Below are 21,480 nucleotides of genomic sequence, written 5' to 3'. Positions count from 1 at the left end.
TTAGTGACCAGGTTATTCTGAATGCAAATCAAAATAACTGCACATGCTGGAAATCTGAAAGAGAAACACAAAATGCTGGAAACATTCTATAGGTCAAGACAGCATCTGTGGAAAGAAGAACAGAGTTAACATTTCAGGTCAAAGACCCTTCCTCAGACCGGGGAAGAAAGTTAGTTTGATGTTGCAGAGGTGGATGGGACAAAGGGATGTATCTGACAGGTTAGAGCCAGATGTGGAAATTGGTTTGGTCAATACCTTATTGAAATGGCCTTGCCCTATCAGGGAAGGCAATTTAAAATTAACTTGTTTTCAGATCAGATTCACATTCCCATTCAGATTAGTTTACTGTCATATACACCAGGGTGCTATGAAATTCCTTGCTCGCATGAAGCTCACAGAGTAACCAGCATATATCGTAATAATAAATACAACAATGAGTGCAAAAACAACAGAATGGTGCAAAAACTGTTGTGCAAACTGAAGTAGTGTAAAAAGAAATGCTAAAGTGACAATAATGGAATAACCAAGAGCAGTAGAATTAACAGTCTGGGAACATGTCAGCCCCACCAGGAAGGAGATGTGAAAGAGATGATTGGTTCAGCAGTGTGATAGGAGTGAGGAAGAAGCTGTTCTTAAGTCTGGATATCCGGGCTTTCAAGCTCCTGTATCTTCTCCTAGAAGGTAGAAGAGAGAGGAAAGAGAATGGCCAAGGTGGCAGGCATCCTTCATGATACTATTAGTCATAGTCGAGTTTATTGTCATGTGCACAAGTACATGAATGCACAGGTGCAAAGAAAAACTTATTTGCAGCAGCATCACGGACACATAGCATCATGTAAGTAGAGTTCACAAGAAAAACATAGGTTAAACGAATTATACACAATTTTTACAAAAAAATACATTTAGAACAAAAAAAAACGTCCATTTTAGTGCAAAGATTAGCATTCCTGATTGCAGTGACCATGAAGATGGACTGAATGGAAGGAAGTGATGAGTCTGTGATGGACTGGGCAGTGTTTACCACTCTCTGTAGGTTCAATTGCTCAAGAGTAGAGCAGTTGCCTTACCAAGCTGAGATCAAACAGGATACTTTCTCTCTTCACCAGCTCTGACATATGGTCTTCGAGCTGAAACATCAACTGTTTCTGTTTCCACAATTGCTGCCTAACTTTGCTGAGTTTTTCCGGCATTTTCAGATTACTGTTCATGCTGCTTGATGCACCTCCCATCACTTGGCTGATAATTGAGTGAAGATTATTTGGGGCAGGGGTTAACAGGAATGAATTTGTCTTCCCTCTCCCTGTAACTGTGCTCCTTTCTAATCTGCATTTGTGTTTTCTGCCTCAAGTTTAGGAAACATTTTTAGGTTAAATTACATGATGCAGGCAAATTTACAAATTAGTTCTACATTAATCAGAAGCTAATTTTAAAGTATTTTTTCAATGCTTTTTTTCTAATTTAAATTTGGGTCTTAGGTCATGTGCTGATTGGGTTGTGAAGATTTTCATGTTAATTACTAATCATAGCATGGCCTCTGGTTGTTTTGATGGTAGCTAATCAAGAAGCCCACTGATTAAATCTGGCAGGAGAAGGGAGCAGGTTAAGACAAGGAGGTCAACTGTGCATTCCATTTTCTGCTCCAGTTGTTGACAATCAGATCAGTGCAGGCCAAGGACCAAGCCATCCTGGTAAGGGTGGAAAAGGTCTGATTTTTAGCTTTTTCCTGCGGACAACACTGGAACCCTGAAAACAGTCTTAGCCTCCTGTGTCCTTTCAGCATGGACATTTTAATTTTGTCTCTTCTTTGTCATTTGGTTGAACCTGAGTTTGATGACAGCCTAATAAACAGAAGAACATTAAAGTCCTCTATCTCGGATCAACCCAGCTCAGAGGATGGGGTAGGAGGCCAAAAAAGAGGGAAGCAAAGAGAGAGGTGAGGAGACAAAGTGATAAATTTTGATTTTAAACAAAATGCCAATGAAGATTTCAATGGTGGCATTGTCACAAGTCTGTTAACATGGAGGAACGATTTGAAACCAGTCATTCAGCAATGCTGAGATAAGTTCCAACTGCTTGGTAACGAGTCCCTCCAATTCATTAATGTTAAGTTACTAGAAAGGACTTACATCCAGGTTGCTGAGGGAAGAAAGGGAGGAAATTGCAGATGCTCTGCCCAAAATCTATCAGGTGGTGCCCGAGGATTGGAAAATAGGAAATGTTAACACCCTTGTTCAAAAAAAGGGTGAAGAGATACACCCAGCTACTAGGGATCAGTCATTTTAACCTTAGTGGTGGGAAAGTTCTTCAAATAATAACTAGGGACAGAAGTAATAGTCACTTGGACAAGTGTCAATTGATTAAAGAATTCCAGCATGGATTTGGTGAAGACAAATCTTGTCTAACTAGATAGTGCTTATGGCAGAGTAACAGGGAGGGTCAGTGAGGAAAATGTGGTTGATAAGTGGACTTTCCAAAGGCACATCATAAGGTGCCACACAATGTGCTTGTCATCAAGATTGAAGGCCATGGAATAAACAGGTCATTTTCAAGTTGGGAGGTTGTGACTAGTGGCGTGCTGCAGGACTCAGTACTGGGTCTAGTTGTTCACAATCTATATCGAGTGGAGCAAGTGTAATATATTTAATTTTTGATGATTCAAAGCTGGATGGCAGTGTGTGTTGTGAGCAAAATGTAGAGAGGCCTCAGGGATACAGATACAGGGAATGGGCAAGGACATGGAAAATGGAACATAAATTGGAAAAAGGTGAGGTCATCCATTTTGTATTTTTTAAGATGTTAGTGTTCTGCAGAATCTGGGTGCCCTTTTACTGAAAGTTAATGTACAATTAGGAAGGCCTATGGTCTTTATTGCAAGCAGATTTGAGTACAAGAGAGAAGACACCTTACTGCATTATAAAGGGCCTAAGTGAGACTACATCCAACTACTTAGGACAGCTCCGATCTCTGCAGAACCAACAAAGACTGTGCAAAAAAGTGCTGAGGCATGTGTTATATGAGGAAAGATGAAGCAAGGAAGTCTTATGCTTTTGGAGTTTAGGAGAGTGAGAGGTGATCAAGTCTCTGCAGGCAAGCTCATCAATTCTATTTGCCCACTTATTTTTCTGTAAACCTCATGATCAGCTCCCCACTAATTTTTCCATTATTTACTACAGTAGGAGTAATATACAACAGCTGAATAACCTACCAACCAGCACGTTTTTGGAGTATGGGGGGAAGTGGGAGCACCCAGGGGAAATCCATGTGGTAACAGGGAGAATGTGCAAACTCCATACAGGTAGTACTGGAAGTTGTGACCAAAGCTGGATCGCTGGCGCTGTGGGATTGCTGGAGTAACTGCTGTGCCATTGCTCCACCCACTACTCCCACAGGGCTTGACAGGGTAAATGCCAGGGTGATGCTTCCATGGCCAAGGCATCCAGATCAGTTGGTTTTGTCTCAAAATGAAGACTGAGATGAGAAGAAATGTCTTCACTTAGAGGGTAGTGAATCTTTGGAATTCATTTCCTAAGAAGGCAATGGCTTCTCAGTTGCTGATAGGTTTTTAGACATAAAGGGAAGCTAGGGATATGGGATTCGTGCAGAAAAGTGGCACTGAGGTAAAAAAGTCAACCAAGATCTCACTGAATGGGCAAATGGTCATGAAGAGCTGAATGACCTACTCTTTCTTCTATTTCTTTTGTTCTGAGTTGAACTTAGACCATAAAACATAGGAGCAGAATTAGGCCATTCGGCCCATCAAGTCTGCTCCGCCATTCGATCATGGCTGATTTATTTTTCCCCTCTCAACCCCATTCTCCTGCCTTCTCCCTGTAACCTTTGACACCCCTACTAATCAAGAAGCTGTCAACCTCCGCTTTAAATATAGCCAGTGACTTGGCCTCAGCTGTCATTGGCAATGAATTCCACAGATTCACCACCCTCTGGCTGAAGAAATTCCTCCTGTTCTAGAGGGACGTCCTTCTATTCTGAGGCTGTGCCCTCTGGTCCTAGACTCTCCCACTACTGGAAACATCCTCTCCATGTCCACTCTATCCAGGCCTTTCAATATTCAGTAGATTTCAATGAGATCCGCCCTCATCCTTCTAAATCCAGTGAGTACAGGCCTAGAGCCATCAAATGCTCCTCATGCATTAACCCTTTCGTTCCCAGGATCATTCTCGTAAACCTCCTCTGGACCCTCTCCGATGCCAGCACATCCTTCGTCAGATATGGGACCCAAAACTGCTCACAATACTCCAAATATGGTCTGACCAATGCCTTATAAAACCTCAGAATTACCTCCTTGATTTTATATTCTAGTTCTCTTGAAATGAATGTTAACTTTACATTTGCTTTCCTTACTACTGACATGGATATAAAGGTTCCAGCTTCCAAGTTTGCAGATGACACAGAACTGGGTGGCACAGTGAATGGTGAGGAGGACAGTAATTGAACTCGAGACATAAACAGGCTGGTGGAATGGGCAGGCAGGTGGCAGGTGCAATGAACGTTGAGATGTGTGAGGTGCTGCACCTTGGGAGGAAAATGAGAAGAAGTAACATATATTGGAATACACGATTCTTAAAGGGCTCCTAGAGATACAAGAGCAGAGTGATTTATATGTATATGTACCTTACTTGTTGAAAGTGGCAGGTGAATTGAGAAAGCATTCATGATACTGGGTTTTAGAAGGACTTATGTAGGATACAAGAGCAAGAAAGTCATGATGAACCTTTGATGAAATACTGATCCAACCACTCCTGGAATACTTTCTCCAATTTTGTGCATCTTGTTTTCGAAATCATGTGAAGGCTTTAGAGAAGGTACAGAAGAACTTTACAACTGGTACTCGGACTGAGGGACTTCACCTATCTGGGAGTTGTGGACCATTCTGTTTGGAACAGAGGTGGTTGTGAGGGGATCTAACAGGGATATTTCAAATCATAAGAGATCTAGAGCGAGTGTAGTTGGAGAGACACTGTTCCCAATGGTCAAGAAAAGGGACTAAATAATGAAGGTAATTATCAAAAGAGCCAAAAGTGATATGATTTTTTTCTTTACACAGTGAGTGGTTTGGGGTTGGAGGGGGTGGGTGGAATGCACTACCGCAGGAGGAGTAGTGGGAGAGTATCTGAGAGGAATGAATTTGCAGGGCTGTAGAGAGAGAGTGGGTCAAGCTAGATTTCTCTTACACAGAATCTGTACGGTGTCTGTGGGCCGAATGGCCTCCTTCCAAACTGTAATCATTCTGTGAAATTTACCAGTAATGGATCAGTAGTCCCTCCACTTGGCAGTTTCCTTGAATCTGAAATGAGATTCATGTGTCAACCTTATAAATTACTCATTCATTACACCAAAAGATCAAGCTGCAGGTTAATTGAACCAGTCCCTAAGGGGAGAGTTTCCTCTTTAGCGGGTGCAGTGTTCTCTGCAGAAGTCATGCATTTTTCTGCATAGCTTCAGGTGACTTCACTATAATTGAGAAGTAGGAGTCATGGACCATGTTACAGCAGGCCTGGGATTCTGTTTTGATATCAGCAACGATCTATCGCTGAGCCACGGTGATAAGAAAGGAGGCCTTTTTGCTCATATGCTTTAAATTCTTTATCAGCTCTACCAGTGCACACGCTCTGTCAAGCATTAATCTCTTTTTTATTAGCCACCTTCATCTTAAATGATCAGCCTGGTCCTGAGGCTTGTTTAGTTTTGATTCTCTGTGTCTTTAGTCTCAGCTTTAAAACTTATTGATCTTTAACTTTTCCTGGTTCTGCTGAAAGATTGTCGACCTGTAGCATTAACTCTGTTTCCCTCTCCACAGATGCTACCTGGCATACTGAGTATTTCCTGTATTTTCTGTTTTTATTCCATTGTTTCATCCATTGGCTGATGTGGTTATTGTAAAATTTTCTCTGTTTAAAACTGCTGTTCTCTTCTTAGTCAGTCCCTTAATATCAAGGATGACTTCTCCTCCACTTATCTGTGTTCAGTGGAGGCTGAGGGCCAGGAGTACTTGACAGTGTAGTTCAGCATGCTATGTTTCTTCGATCCTTTACTGTTTCTTGATCATTCATGCTGCTGGCAGCCCTGTAAGGATCACATACCATCCTGGTTCAGAATCTTTCTAGCAACAGTAGAATTAGGGCAACCAGATCACCCAATCAGTGATCAGTTCACTCGTCAATCATACACTCACAAGGGCAAAAAACTGCTGTATTATTTTTCACCCAGCTGGAGTCTAGGACAGGAAACTACAGTGTAGATCACGAAACAGGTGGTTCCCAGGCTAAGAACGCCTGACTTATGGACACCCCTACATCAAAACGAGCTCCCATAATATTAAATTCAGAAGTCTGACATACGTACATATATTCATTCCTATGAACGGCAGAACTAGTTTCCTCTCTTTCTCCACTTTTAGTAATTGTTCTTTCTTATCAGTCGTATGCACTTTTCATGCCACTCATTACAATCCTGTGGAATTACAGTTACCATATTGAGTGATTTTTTTTTGTGTATTTTCCAATTTACAGACAAATCGACTTAGGGATGTTTGTAAAAACGGAACCCGTTTTTATCCAAATGTAGAAGCTCTCTGGAAAGTAATTCAAAATCCTCCATGTCCATATCTCATAGCAAACCATAATCTCCTGAGATCATTAGGGTACTTCCTGGATTAAGAGAGAATTGGCTATAAGGTGAACTTTCAGAGAGTTGTGAATGCAGCCCAGACCATCATACAAACCATCTTCCCTTCTGTTGACTCTGTCTAGACTTCACGTTGCCTCAGGAAAGCACCCATAATCAAGGACCACCTCTCCATCCCGATCATTCTCTCTTCTCCCCTCTCCCATTGGGCAGGAGATACTAAAGCCTGAGAGCACGTACCACCAGACTCGAGGACAGCTTCAGTCCCACTGTTATCAGAAGCTTGAACCAGCCTTTCATATGCTAAAAGATGAACTCTTGAACTCTGATCTCCCAGTTTACATCGTCATGGCCCTTGCACTTTATCTGTCTACTTGCACTGCACTTAGTGTAGTGGTTAGCGTAACGCTATTATAGCGCCAGTGACCCGGGTTCAATTCCCGCCGCTGTCTGTAAGGAGTTTGTATGTTCTCCCCGTGTCTGTGTGGGTTTCCTCTGGGTGCTCCGGTTTCCTCCCACATTCCAAAGACATACGGGTTAGGAAGTTGTGGGCATGCTATGTTTGCACTGGAAGCGTGGCGACACTTGTGGGCTGTCCCTAGAACACTCTATGCAAAAGATCATTTCACTGTGTGTTTCGATGTATATGTGACTAATAAAGATATCGTATCTTATACTTTCTCTATAACTGCAACACTATATTCTGCATTCTGTTTTCTTTATACTATCTCAATGTAATTATGTATGGGAGATCTGTCTGGATGGTACGCAAACAAAAGCCTTTCACTGTATCTCAGTACATGTGACAATATATAACCAATACCAATACCAAGTTGGACCAACTTGGATTGTTTTCTGTGGAGAATCAGAGGCTGAAGGATGACCTGAGAAAACTACATAAAATGATGAAAGGCACAGACAGGGTAGACAGTCAAGAGTCTTTTTCCTAGGATCGAAATGTCAAATACTAGAGGGCATGCATTTAAGGTGAGAGGGGGTAAGTTCAAAGGAGATGTGTGGGTCAAGTTTCTTTTACACAGAGAGTGGTGGGTGCCTGGAATGCGCTGCCAGGGGTGGTGGTAGAGGCAAATGCGATAGAGGCATTTAAGAGGCTCTTCGTTAGGCACATGAATGTGCAGAACATGGAGCGATATGGACATCATGCGAGCAGAAGAGATTAGTTCAATCATTTAATTGCTAGTTTAATTAGTCTGGTACAACATTGTGGGCTGAAGGGCCTGTTGCTTTGCTGTGCTGTTCTATGTTCCAATGGGCAGGGAATAGAAGGAGTTTGACTATGTGCAGGCAGAAGTGCATTTTAAATCGACGTCATGGTTAGCACAGATAAATGGGCTGAAGGGCCTGTTCCTGTGCTGTACTGTTTGATGTTCTATCCTCTATCGTGACAATCATGAAAAGCTGGAAATATGTGGCAGTTTCAGCAGCATCTGTGTAGTGGGAGACACGGACAGGGTTAGTGTTTCAGGTCAATGACCTGACATCAGAAGGTATGAAAATGTAATCAAAGAAGAATTGCAACAAAATACTTAAAAATTGGACATTAACAGCAAATGGTTTTCACCTTCGATGGGATGAAAATCAAATTGTTGTTGGGGCATTTTGTTCCAATTACTACCCAAATGATGCTGCTGGAAATTACCACCTGATTTAACCAAGTCTAGAAGGAACTGATTCCAGATTTGCTGTAGGTGCTTTTTTAGCATCAATGTTTTCCAAATTCTTTAAAAAGGATCTGAACTGTGTGCAGTTTGGCTCTCCCTATATTTGCTCTTGAATTCAGAGCAGTGTCCGATTCCTGGGATGAAGGGCTTATCCTCTGAACAGAATGAGAGGTGATCTCACTGAGATTTTCAGATTGAGAGAGTGGACGCCAAGAGGCTCTTTTCTGTGGCTGGAGCATTGTCCCAGGATGAGGGTTGCCAATTTAGGAGGAGAATTTTCTTTACGCAGGTTTGCAAACCTATAGAACCCATAGGCTCATTCACTGAGTATATTTAAACCTGAGATTCCAGGACTGAAGTAGAAAGGAGGATTATGGAATCAGACTGCAAAATGGATAAGGCAAAGGATCAGTCATGATTTGTTGAATAGCAGAACTGTCTCAAGAGATCCTGTGATCCTTCTATTGCTTGTAGACAGGCCATAGTCTTGATACTTTGGACAATAAGGTAAAATAGATGGTGGGTAATTGGTAGCCAGTTTTGCATTTTTCTTGGTTTTTATTTTATTTTTAAAAGTCCCTTTTTTTTTGGTCACCCACTAAAAGTCAAGTCTTGTGGCAGGTACCCCCAGCACCCCATCTTGGGGATGCTTTGATAGTTGTCAATTTACCAAGGGGATGTCACAACTGAACTTGATCAATTCTTGTCCTGTTGTCAGCAAGAAAAGCTAATCATGAAGAGGGGTCCTGGCTGATTTTGAATTTTGAAGCTTTTTATTCTATGCGTGAGGAATATGATTTGCATGCTAGCGTACGAATACATATATAATTGCCACTTCAATCATAATTGTTAATGCATCTGGGTAAAGCAAAGTCATTGGTGAAGATGTCATTGAATGAAGTGTATCTGGTAGTATATCCTGCCTCAGTAACCTAGGTTTGTACATCTTCAGGGCAGCAAGCATGCAAGTGTCGTCTCACTAATTTGAATGAATGAGCTTTTTTCAATATGCCGCACTTCATTCAACATTGATCCCAGAGGATGTACATATCGATCATGTTATATAGCTTCTCCAAGTAATGAAAGTTACTTCCACACCTCAGGTATTGTCATGGGGTGGGAATTGTTAGGCTATTTTCTCAACAGGTACTGTGAGTGGGACTGGCTGGGGACTGTTGATAGAGAAGAGCTCTGGACATGATTTGGCCTGAATACACCAGCACATGGTTAGTTTGGTATGATGGATGTGCAAAATAAATAATATTTTACTATTATTGACACTTAGTAATCCTGAGTGAGTTGATTCTACTATTCTTTTTGGCTTCACAGCTTTATGAACGCAGAGTAGCACTTGCATACCTGTGGTATCAAGTTTCATCGAAAAAAATTATTTCATTTCTTGCAGGTTGTATTTGAAGCAGTCACATCAGGTCAGCCTGGGTACATTGCCATCGATGAAGTGAAGATCCAAGGACACCCATGCAGTAAGTAACAGATTACTTTGTACAAATTCAGCATCTAGCGATGAGAGATGGTGTCGACTTTGCCCAGTGCTATTATTATCTTTCCAGCGCATTGCTGCCACTTCTTAACTGAAGATTCTAGCATTTTTCCGACTATGCTTACTTAGCAGTAAACATTGCAAAGAAATAAATAATTCAGGACGGTTCTCTGTTCCTGTCCACAGGTGAAACCGGTTGTTCCTTCTTTCCACTCTTGAAACTTCTATAATATCTTAAGGAAAAAAACTGGATATTTTAGTCATCAGGAAAATGTGTCCTGACAATTGTTATTGTGACGCGTGCACCAGAAACAATGTATTTCCTTTTAAAATAGTGGGTGTGAGCTTCTGTCGTTTTTTTCCTACCATTGTCCCATTCTTACCTCCCCACTAACGCATGTCACACTATAAAAAACTGACACAATTTTAGCACATCCTGCAATCATAGCTAACACTAAGCTGGAATTGCTCTGACAGAACTGACCCTAAAATATTCTGGGAACAATCAACTTTTAACCTTTCCTTAAGTGAAGGAAGACCCCAAAATATGGTGCAGTTGGAATTTGTTGGATGTGACATTATGGAGCTTAAAGTCTTGTGAAATAAAATGGAATCCTATGTACGAATATGCACATAATTGTTTTATCTTCCAGATATATCAATTTACTTAGTATTGCAATCTCAAAGTTTCCATTTTAATGAAAAATATTACAGATAGAGGAAATCTGAAATATAAATAGAAATGTTGGAAGTACTCAACAGCCGAAGTTTTATGATTAAACTTCAGTGACGTGAAATGTCAAATCTGTTCCTTAGCCTTCAGATGTTGTCTGGTGTGTTGAGTTTTCCCAGCGTATTCTGTGTTTATCATAGTTAGAATTGTGAGCTTGTGTGTCATCCAAAAGCATTTTAATTTCAGGACTGAAGTCACTCTAGTTTTAAAGGAAGCAATACTTAACCCATATAGCTGTTGTAACATGGGGTATACATTCACCAGCACCTTTCAGAATTACAGAGGCAATGGACTGTTTGATTGAGTGGCAGTAAAAGTCCATAAAGGACAAATCATAAGTTTGAAGAGATGATAGTTAATGGATGGAGTATTTCATTCAAATTGATGTAGTGGTTAGAACATTATTTTGGACATTTTGCAAAGTGTCCTTTTTCAGCTTCATGGTGACGACCTTTACCTGGTTGAAAGTAATGCTTATGCCTGTGTATCACCGAATGATTGTCTGGTCATTCTATAGAGACAAGCTCACCGACGTGAAAATTAGGAGTAATAGAATATGTCTTTTCTCAGTCTTGCAAGGTTGTATTGGAATTGGGAGAGTGGGATTTAGATCACAGAAGCAGGCTTTATACTACTTCTGAATCTCTGCATTTTCAATTTACAGACTCTTGATTTACAAAATTTTGTCAAAATGCCATTGACTCTTTGGGGGTATGCATCTTCAATTTGTGAAGCTGTTTTTCACTATAATATAGTGTGCCACACTCTGTGCTCAGGAATATATTGTGTTGAAATACCCATGATGCCTTTTGCCCAGCTTTGTCAATTTACAAAATTTCACTTAACAAAACATTTTCCAGAAATGTATCCCGCTTGTACATTGAGGAATGGCTGTACTGATGCCAATATCTTTAGACTGCTTGTGCCAGAATCCTGCCAGGGAGGAACTTTGTTAATGAACTAGACTCCAGTGTACTAATGTTTACTCAGGAAATGAGCAGGCAGCTCTCTCAAACTCTTATTATTTAAACAGATGGCCTACCTTGATGTACAATTTCTTTTTTAGTCTCTGAATATTGTTATGCTGATCAGCAATTGTTTTGGTGACGAATCTATCATTCAATATTTTGAGGTATTAACTGATAGAGCAGGTAAAAACACATTTCTGCTTGGAGTATTGTGCTCAGTTCTGGTCACCTCTTTATAGAAAGGATGTGGAAGCTTTAGAGAGGGTGCAGAGTAGATTTACCAGGATGTTGCCTGGATTGGAGAGCATGTCTTATGAGGATAGGTTGAGTGAGCTAGGGCTTTTCTCTTCGGAGAGAAGGAGGATGAGAGGTGACTTGATAGAGGTGCACAAGATGATAAGAGGCATAGATCGAGTGGTTAGCCAGAGACTTTTTCCCAGGGTGACGATGACTGACACGAGGGGACATAATTTTAAGGTGACTGGAGGAAGGTATAAAGGGGATGTCCGGGGTAAGTTTTTTACACAGAGAGTGGTGGGTGCGCAGAACACACTGCCGGCAGAGGTTGTGGGGGCAGATACGTTAGGAGACATTTAAGAGACTCTTAGATAGACACATGAAGGACAGAAACATAGGGGGCTATGTGGGAGGGAAGGGTTAGATAGATCTTGGAGCAGGATAAAATGTCGGCACAACATTGTGGGCTGAAGGGCCTGTACTGTGCTGCAGCGTTCTATGTTCTATGAATCTAGGACCAGGAGGTGGAGGCTGAAATTAAAAGCCAGCTGTTTCAGGAGTGAAGTTAGAGAATGCTTCTAAACAAACTTCGGAATCCTTTCTGTAAACAGCAATTAATGCTGGTCGGTTGTTAATTTTAATTCTGAGATTGTTAGGTTGTTATCGACTAAAATTATCGAGGGATAAGGAGGAAGGCAGACGTATGAACTTTCGCCACAGATTAGCCATGAGCCCATTGAATTGTGGAACAGACTCCAGAGTTAAATGGCTTTCTCCTGTCCTGTTGCTAATGGCCTGCCAGTGGATCTGAGAGGAACAATGCTGCTAAGTCTTACAGACAGTATTTCTGTAAATGCTCCAATGAACTTGTGAAGCAGCAGTGCAGAACACTAGCATCTAGAAGACCATAAGGAATAGGAGCAGGAGCAGGCCATATTGCTGCTTCGAGCTTGCTCTGCCATTCAGTAAGATCATGGCTGCTCTGGTCTTGGCCACAGCTTCACTCACTTGATGGCTCCTCATCACACATATAAATCTGAAACTGTTCCAGCTCAACTTTGAATCTATTCAATGATTCTGCCTCTAGGGCTCTTTGAAGTAGAGAATTCCAGTCTCTGAGTGAAGAAATTCCTTTTCATCTCTATCTTAAATGAATGATACTTTATTCTGAAATTATATCTCCTCCTTCTAGGTAACTCCACTTGGAGAAGCATCCTTTTGGCTTCACTGTTGTCAAGCTCTCTCCCCCTGCAGAATTCAATGTTCATTAACACTTAACATTCAATTTCACATTCGTAACTCCAATGAGCACAGGCCCAAACTGCTTAATCTTTTCTCATTAGTCAACCCCCAGAAATTAACCTGGTGAACGTTGTTTGAATTGCCTCCAGAGCTGTCCTGGGCCCAATACATTGATGCAATCATGAAGAAGGCACGCCAGTGGCTGTACTTCATTAGGAGTTTGAGGAGATTTGGTATGTTACTGAAGACTCTTACAAATTTCTATTGATGTACGGTGGAGAGCATTCTGACTGGTGGCATCGCCACCTGGTATGGAGCCTCCAATGCACAGGATCATAAGAGGCTGCAAAGGGTTGTGGACTCAGCCAGCTCCATCATGGGCACACCCCTTCCCACCATCGAGGACATCTTCAAGATGAGGTGCCTCAAGAAGGTGGCATCCATCATTAGGGATCCTCACCATCCAGGACACACCCTCTTCTTGTTACTACCATCAGGGAGGAGGTACAGGAGCCTGAAGACCCACACTCAATGTTTCAGGAACAGCTTCTTCCCCTCCGCCATCAGATTCCTGCACAGTCCATGAACCCATAAACACTACCTCATTATTCCTTTTTTTTGCACTATTTACTTATTTTGTAATTTATAGTAATTTTATGACTTTGCACTGTCCTGCAACAAATTTAATGTCAGAAGGCAGTGATAATAAATCTGACTCTGATTCTGCAAATAAATCCCTTCTTAAAAAAGGAGACCAAAACTACATGCAATGTTCTGTGTGTGATCTTACCAACACCCTGGACTGTTGCAGCAGCATTTCTCCAGTTTTGTACTGCTTCTCCTTTGCGATAAAGGCCAACAGTCCATTTGGCTTACTTGCTGTACCTGAATGCTGATTTTCTGCATTTAATAATGACAGTCAGATCTCTGTGTACAGCAGCAGTTCGTAGTCTGTGTTTTAAGTAATGTTCTGCTTTTCTGTTCTTCCTACAAAAGCAATTTGGGAAGACACATCTTGCTTGCAAAGGGATATAGATAGGTGAGCAAATGGAATATAATGTGGAACTTGCTTTCCTACCTTAGGTGGGAAATTTGGCGACAGTCCTTTCACTTTAGTCAATGACACAGATTGTAAGCAGTTGAGGCACAAACACTGATTCTGGTGGCACCCTGCTTGATCAATCATCTATCCATGTTAAGGAATACCCCAAGTGTTTTGAGCTCTTTTATCTTGGGTGATAACCTTTCATGTGGCACTTCATTTTATGCCATACGTAAATCCAAATATACTACCTCTATCAATTCCTCTTCATTCACCTCATTATATTCTCAAAAATCACTAATAAGTTTGTCATTTGAACCAACGTGCTCAGTTATCTTTTACTTGTCTACACATTCAACCCCATTTGTTATCTGTGACTCCCTACCGTTGCCCCTGTATAAATTAATTTGCTGCCCAAAATAAAAGCTCTGACCAAGTAATATACTTATGTTAAAAATGTACTTCCAGTACAGTTGGTGACCAATATTAATGGAAAATCAATGAACTGCAAATGCTGGAAAACAGAAAATGCTGTAAACACATGGTAAGTTGGGTATCGTCTATGGAAAGAGAATCAGAATCAATGACGTGAAATTTGTTGTTTTGCGGCAGCAGCACAGTGCAAAGACATAAAAATCTATAAATTGCAAAAATAAATCATGCAAAAGATGAATGACGAGGTAGTGTTCATGGGTTCATGGACCGTTCAGAAGTCTGATGGCGGAGGGGAAGAAGCTGTTCCTGAAACATTGAGTGTGGGTCTTCAGGTTCCTGTACCTCCTCCCTGATGGTAGTAACAAGAAGAGGGCATGTCGGAGACTTTTCATCAAGGGAAAATGAAAAAGCAATATCTTTTAAGATGCAAAGGGGGTTGCCCAGGTGATCCTAATGTTGACAGATTAATGCATGCAGTTAGAGAGAGAGAGAGAGAACAACAAACGAAGGGACACGTTAAGTTGTGACATGCAGGTCAGAACCTTTCTGAAACCAAATGCAAAAGGAGGATGTTGGAAATGCCCAGCACTTAAGGCAGTGTCTGTGGAGAGAGAAAAGTTGGGTTAGTATTAAATATTACAGCAGAACTGGGCAGTTCTGACATAAACAGGAAAAACAAATTATCTGACCGATATTAACCCTGGTTCTTCCCCATGGTGACTAAATAATGTGAATGTCACAAACCTAATTTAGGGCTGCTTCTAACTGTCATCCCAGTATGAAAAGGAAGTGAGATGATTGTTGGCTGCACAGTGATCCTAGGAAAGGAAATGGCTCTTCAATGTTGTGGATTACGAGATTGTCATATTTATTTATTTAATATGCAAGACTGTCTGAACCTGCAGTCTTCATGGCTCTCTCTGGTCACCTGTAGGGTGATACTGGGGTGTCACTTTGAAAAACATCTCCTTCACCAGTGCCTGCTTGACATGTGGCCCCGCTACTAGGAATTCCTTCAGCAGTCCACAGTGTTGTAGAGAAATCATGAATCTGTGCGCTGTCTAATCCACTTCAGGCAGAATTAACTCAAGGTTGCCAGAGCTGAGATGTTGACAGTGTCAGCAAGATTCTTAATGCCAGTGGTTGGTACCTTTGTTGGTATTCAATTGTCACATATATTTCTTGTCTGGATTTTAGAGCTATGTAGTGGTCAAAACCTACTCCCAATTAGTCCAAGAACTGACAAGCTCAGAGAGAAAATACATTTGTTTGTGTGCTTCATCTTGGCATCAGAGGGTGGCATAGAATTGTTTCTCTGGCCAAGAAGAAATTGTTAATTATCTACTTGCCTCCGCAGATGACAGGGAGAGATAAATTTGATGGTGTGTGTCTGTCTCTTTAACCATACGTCCAAGCCAGGATCCAATCTTCCCAGGGCCAACTAACTAATGTACAAATGAAGAAACTATATATATTCAACAAGTGTATTTGGAGCATAAAATGTCCCTTTATCGGTCTGATCAGACAAAAAAATGAGCTTACATAATTAAGATACTGCAGATGTTGAAATGGGACACCAAGTTCCCTATTGCAGATGACTTGAGGTAACACTCAAGGTCATGTAGCATCTGAAAGCTCAGTAACCTGAAACATTAACTCTGTGTCAGTCTCTCAGGTGACGCTTGATTCACTGAGTATTTTGGCAATTTATGTTTTATTAAAAATCAACCTTTATGTGTGTTTCAAAACTCTATATTCTGCTATCTGTAGAGTGATATTTATCCTACAGAAAATTCAACTTCTATTTAATAACTTTTACACAACCTGTTGACAGGTTCCTTTTGCCTTATTCCAGCGTCTAAAGCTATGGTAGGTATTCAGGTTCCCTTATACGCAAAACAGATTTGTCTCTGCTTCCTTCCTCCTTAACAATGGTACTAATGTCAGGGGCTGCCAGTACTGCTGTGACATCCCCATCTGTGATGCTTTTAATTGTGGAAAGCCTGTTCCAATCTGTGGACAATTCACTCAGTTCTGAAATTGACACCAGTGGAGGTGCATTCAGCTGTGTAAAAAGCCCAGCACCATTAAGCTGAACGCTTGACTTCTTTCAGGCCATACAGCCTTGGTGTTGATTTTATAGGCATTCTTCAAAATCATATTGGCAGATTTCAAACTGAAGAGGAGAGGTTCTCAGAAGGAGAATAAATGAGGGTTAAAAATGTAGATACAAAAGCATTTTTTGAAGATTGCTGGAGTTGAATGATCCATAACAAACAAAGGCTAAGGCAAGTCCTGCCTATTAATGATGGTCTAAGCTTTATCTGATCCATATCACCTTGCCACAAATACCTAAGCACATTTGCAATGTGAATTTGTGTCTGTTGTAGAAATAGACCCCAATTCAAATCAATGCCTGACCTCAACATTCAGGCTTGGCACCAACTAGTTACTGCTACACATTAGTATTTTCTTTGTTACGCTGAATCCTTTTGAAACTTGGTGTCCCATTTTTAGACTTTCACCAGACATGCAAAAACTTTACCAGAAATCACTTGAGAACATGATGGATTTATATGATACTGCAGATGTTGCAAATGTAAAATAAAAACAGAAATGCTGGAAATATTCAGCAGATCAGACAACATTAACAGAATTAATGTATTAGGCCAATGGTCTTTCATCTGAGCCACGATGAAAAGTCATTGACCTCAACTGTTAACTCTTGGTTCTCTCTCTGCAAAAGTTGCCTGCACAGAATTATACACTGTAGAAAGTGGCCATTCAACGTATGCCGCTTCTTTGAAATCCCTTTATTTCTATTTTCCTGGTTTGCACCTTGACAGATTATAATAATTTAATAAAAATATCTATTTATTAGTCACATGTACATCGAAACACTCAGTGAAATGTGTTTTTTTGCATTAACAACCAACACAGTCTGAGAATGTGCTGGGGGCAGCCCGCAAGTGTCGCCACACCAACATAGCATGCCTACAACTTCCTAACCCGTACGTCTTTGGAATGTGGGAGGAAACTGGAGCACCCGGAGGACACCCATGCAGTCACGGGGAGAACGTACAAACCCCTTACTGACAGTGGCGGAATTGAACCCAGGTCGCTGGTACTGTAATAGCGTTATGCTAACCGCTACACTACCGTGCCGCCCTTTTTTCCACTTAAAGCATTTATTCAAAATCCCTTTGATTGAATTTGCTTCAACCATTGTTCCAAGAATAGTAGTTTATTCCAGATCCCCAAAACATGCTTTACAAAATAAAATGTTGCCTCTTCCCATTTCTGGTTCTGTTGCCAAGATTGAGGCCTTTGGTGACTGAATTCTCTGCCTCAGGAAACATTTTCCCCTAATTACTTCATCAAACCCCATAATTATGTTAAACAATTCTTAAACTTCTCTGTTTTAAGCAGAACGATTTTAGATTCTCCAGTCTCTCCAGGTAACTGACTCCCCTCTTGTAATCATTTAGCACTTTGACGTCCCTCCTACAGTAGGGTGTCTAAAACTGGCAATACTGTAGCTGAGGCATGACTAATATTTTATGAAGTTTGAGCAAAACTCCCATACTTTTGTAGTCTGTGGTTGTCTTTGCAGTGGTGAATCCCCTTTGTTTTGAAAAACAGTCTGGTCAACTTGTCCCACCATTTCTAAGGCTGTGTTCCACCAAGTCATTATTCCAGCACAACAAAATTCTGATAATCTGCTATCGGACTAAATACACAAAATTACGGAGGAGATAGATAGGGCAGATAGTAAGAGTCTTTTTTCCAGTGGTGGAGGCTCTAATACAATAGGACACAGGTATAAAGTTAGAGCTGGGAGGTTTAGAGAGGATCTGAGGGGGATTTTTTCCCCACAGAGTGGTTGGTATCTGGAACGTGCTGCCTGAGGAAGTGTTTGAGGCAGGTACACTCATAACATTTAAAAAGCATCCAGACAAGCACTTGAGTCACCAAGGCATAGAAGGCTATGGAGCAAATGCGGGTAAATAGGACTAGTATAGACAAATACATGGACATGGTGGGCTGAAGGGCCTGTTTCTGTACTTTACAACTATGTGACTATTCAGAAATACTGAAGGTTTAGCATCTAACTTACCAGGTGATGTTTGTAGCTCCCCTTCAACTCACCTGGACCTTGGCTCCTGCTCTTCCTTCCTACCCTATGGGGACCTAGATCCCACATTCCTTCCAACTCACTAGGGCCCCGATTCCATGCTCTCTTCCCATTCACCGAGGCCTCAGATCCCATGTTCCTTGACAACTTACCTAGGCCTGAGATCCCTTCTGACTCAATGGGGCCTCAAATCTCACGTTCCATTAAACTCACCGAGGCCCTGGATCCTGCATTTGTTTGTGACTCACTGGGGCCCTGCTCCCATGTTCTGTTCTGGCTTACCAGAGCCCCAGTTCTCATTCATGGGGGCCCCAGTTCCCACTCACTGGACCCCAGTTCCCACTCACTGAGACCCCAGTTCTCACTCACCTTGGCTCCAGTTCTCCCTCACTGGACCCCAGTTCCCACCCACCGGCACCCCAGTTCCCACACACTGGGACCCCAGTTCCTACTCACCGGGGCCCCAGCTCCCACTCACCAAGGCCCTGATTCTCCCTCACTGGACCCCAGTTCTCACTCACCTTGGCCCCAGTTCTCACTCACTGGACTCCAGTTCTCTCTCACTCCCTGGGGCCCTAATTCCCTCACTCTTTTCACACTCACCAGTGCCCTGACTCCATGCTCCATTCCAACTGTCTGGGGATTTGGGTCTTAGACTCCCATTCAGCTCCCTGGGGCTGCGATTCCCCCACTCTCTTTAAGGTCACCGGGTTCGCTTGTAAATTTACTTTAATAGTGTGTAACATTGCAAAAAGTGAATTGATGTGTTGGGATGCTAATATGAATAACATCCAATAGTCTGGAAAGTCCTGCACCACCAAAGTCCAAGCTGTGCCATGTTATCGGAGTTTTACTGCACCTCTTTTAAAATTGAACTATTTAGTTTATTTTGCCTCTCTTTTGGCCTTCTTATGAAACATAATTATTTGGCACTTCTTTGTGTTAAGTTTCACCTGCTCTGTACCTGCCCACTTCACCGATGGGCCTTTGGATTACAAGCTGAGTCACATTACTGGGGCCCTTGTACTCTGGCACAGAGTGAGGACCTCCATCCCACCCGTATGACACATAATACTGACCTCACGCCTAACTCTTGATAACAAGGTGCCATTATCAGTGCATCCACCAGTCCACCAAGTGCCTACTTAACCAATTTTCTCAGCCTAAGTGTTGTTAAAAAACCTGCCAGCAGACAATTTCCAGTTAAATGAAATTTGCTGCCAAACTGCCAAGAGTAACTTACATAACAAATCCACAGCAAATAAATAATCTATAATGGTGTCAACAGTATATCTGTAAAAAATTAATCACTGGCTAATAAATATTTGCAGCTGACGCCATCGGTTTGCTTTAGAAGCTGGAGCAGGGTTTACCAATGCATATGAAGCAGCAGCAGCAATAATTACTTGATTTATCAGCCAAGTTCAGAAATGGGATAGGAAAACAATGTTGAATTTAATGTGTTGTGATAGATGGTAGCCTTTTATTTATCCAGGCACTCAGAAAGTGTATGTTAACAAATATGTAAGGTGCTGATGGACCCACAGTGCAGACAAGGTTATGGGATTTGATACAGGATGCAGGCAATTCCAATAAAGTGAATGCTCTCTATTTTAAGCATAAACAAAGCACTCAACCAATTCACAGGTTTCTGATGATGAGAGCTACAAAACTGCCTACTCTGCACATTTCATCCCCATTCTCTGCAACCAAGCACCATAAATGCTCTAACACAATAGCTCAATAGAAAGTGAATTATGATTACATACAAGAATAAATTCTGCCAGGCTGCCCATCAGCAGTGGAAAAATGTTATTTTTCAATATGTACTAACTGTGGCATGGAACTGTGATAGATTTACCCTAATACTTGTCTTAGCATGGTTTATCAGCCATTCTTCTGGGCTATTTTTTCTTCACATCTTCTTGTGAGCCTCAGACTTCTAGTTTCTATTTTGTATCTTTGATATGCCTTCAGAATGTCTTATTTTCTTGCATTTCTCTGTCTGGTCTGTCATTTCTCATTCCTGATCTGTTTAACTCTTTGGTCTTGCTTCTTATTGCCCATCTTTCTTTTTTGTTTATTTCTCTGTTAAGCTGGTTGGCTTTCTGTCCTTCAGTTCTCACTGGAATAAAGCTTACATTCCAAGCAGGAATTTGCCATTATGCTCAGCAAACAATCGTACAAATTGGGAGCAGGAGTAGGCACTTTGTCTCTCAGGCCTGCTCTGCCAATCATTAAGATCACAGCTGATCTGATTGTAAACTCAACTCCGCATTCTCATCTATCCACGGTAACCTTTCAATCTCTTGCTTATCAAGTGTCTATCTACCTCTGCCTTAAAAATCCCCAGAAGACTCTGCTTCCACTGCCTTTTGAGGAAGAAAGTTCCTGAGGCTCATGTGTTTCTGAGAGAGAAAATTTCACCTCATCCCTGTCCTAAATAGGTTATTTTTAAACAGTGCCCTTACTTCTAGATTCTTCCAAAAATGGGAACATCTTCTCCATTTCCATACTGTCAGGTCCCCTCAGGATCGAGTATGTTTCAGTCAAGTCGCCTCCCATTCTTCTGAGTTCCAGTAGATACAAGTTTAGTCTGTCCAATCTTGCCTTATGAGGATAGGTTGAGTGAGCTTGGGCGTTTCTCTTTGGAGAGAAGGAGGATGAGAAATGACTTGATAGAGGTGTACAAGATGATAAGAGGCATAGGTCGAGTGGACAGTCAGAGACTTTTTCCGAGGTTGAATACGAGGGGGCATAATTTTAAGGTGATTGGAGGAAGATATAAGGGGGATTTCAGAGGTAAGTTTTTTTACATAGAGAGTGGTGGGTGTGTGGAACGCACTGCTGACAGAGGTTG

General features: G+C 41.5%; 1 protein-coding gene across 7 annotated transcripts in view; it reads left to right on the top strand.

The window, feature by feature from the left end:
• LOC127574151 (receptor-type tyrosine-protein phosphatase mu-like) overlaps window positions 1–21,480 on the top strand; it is a 746,263-nt gene that overhangs the window by 267,877 nt on the left and 456,906 nt on the right. For all 7 annotated transcript variants that reach the window (XM_052022906.1, XM_052022912.1, XM_052022911.1 and 4 more), the window contains exon 4: window positions 9,733–9,811. In XM_052022906.1, the coding sequence (XP_051878866.1) occupies window positions 9,733–9,811 (79 nt within the window). The remainder of the gene's footprint in view (window positions 1–9,732; window positions 9,812–21,480) is intronic.

The sequence above is a fragment of the Pristis pectinata genome, chromosome 9, assembly GCF_009764475.1.
Source record: "Pristis pectinata isolate sPriPec2 chromosome 9, sPriPec2.1.pri, whole genome shotgun sequence".
Taxonomy (NCBI): Eukaryota; Metazoa; Chordata; class Chondrichthyes; order Rhinopristiformes; family Pristidae; genus Pristis; species Pristis pectinata.
The sequence above is the reverse complement of the archived record's forward strand: the minus strand, read 5'-3'. Positions and strand labels throughout refer to the sequence as shown.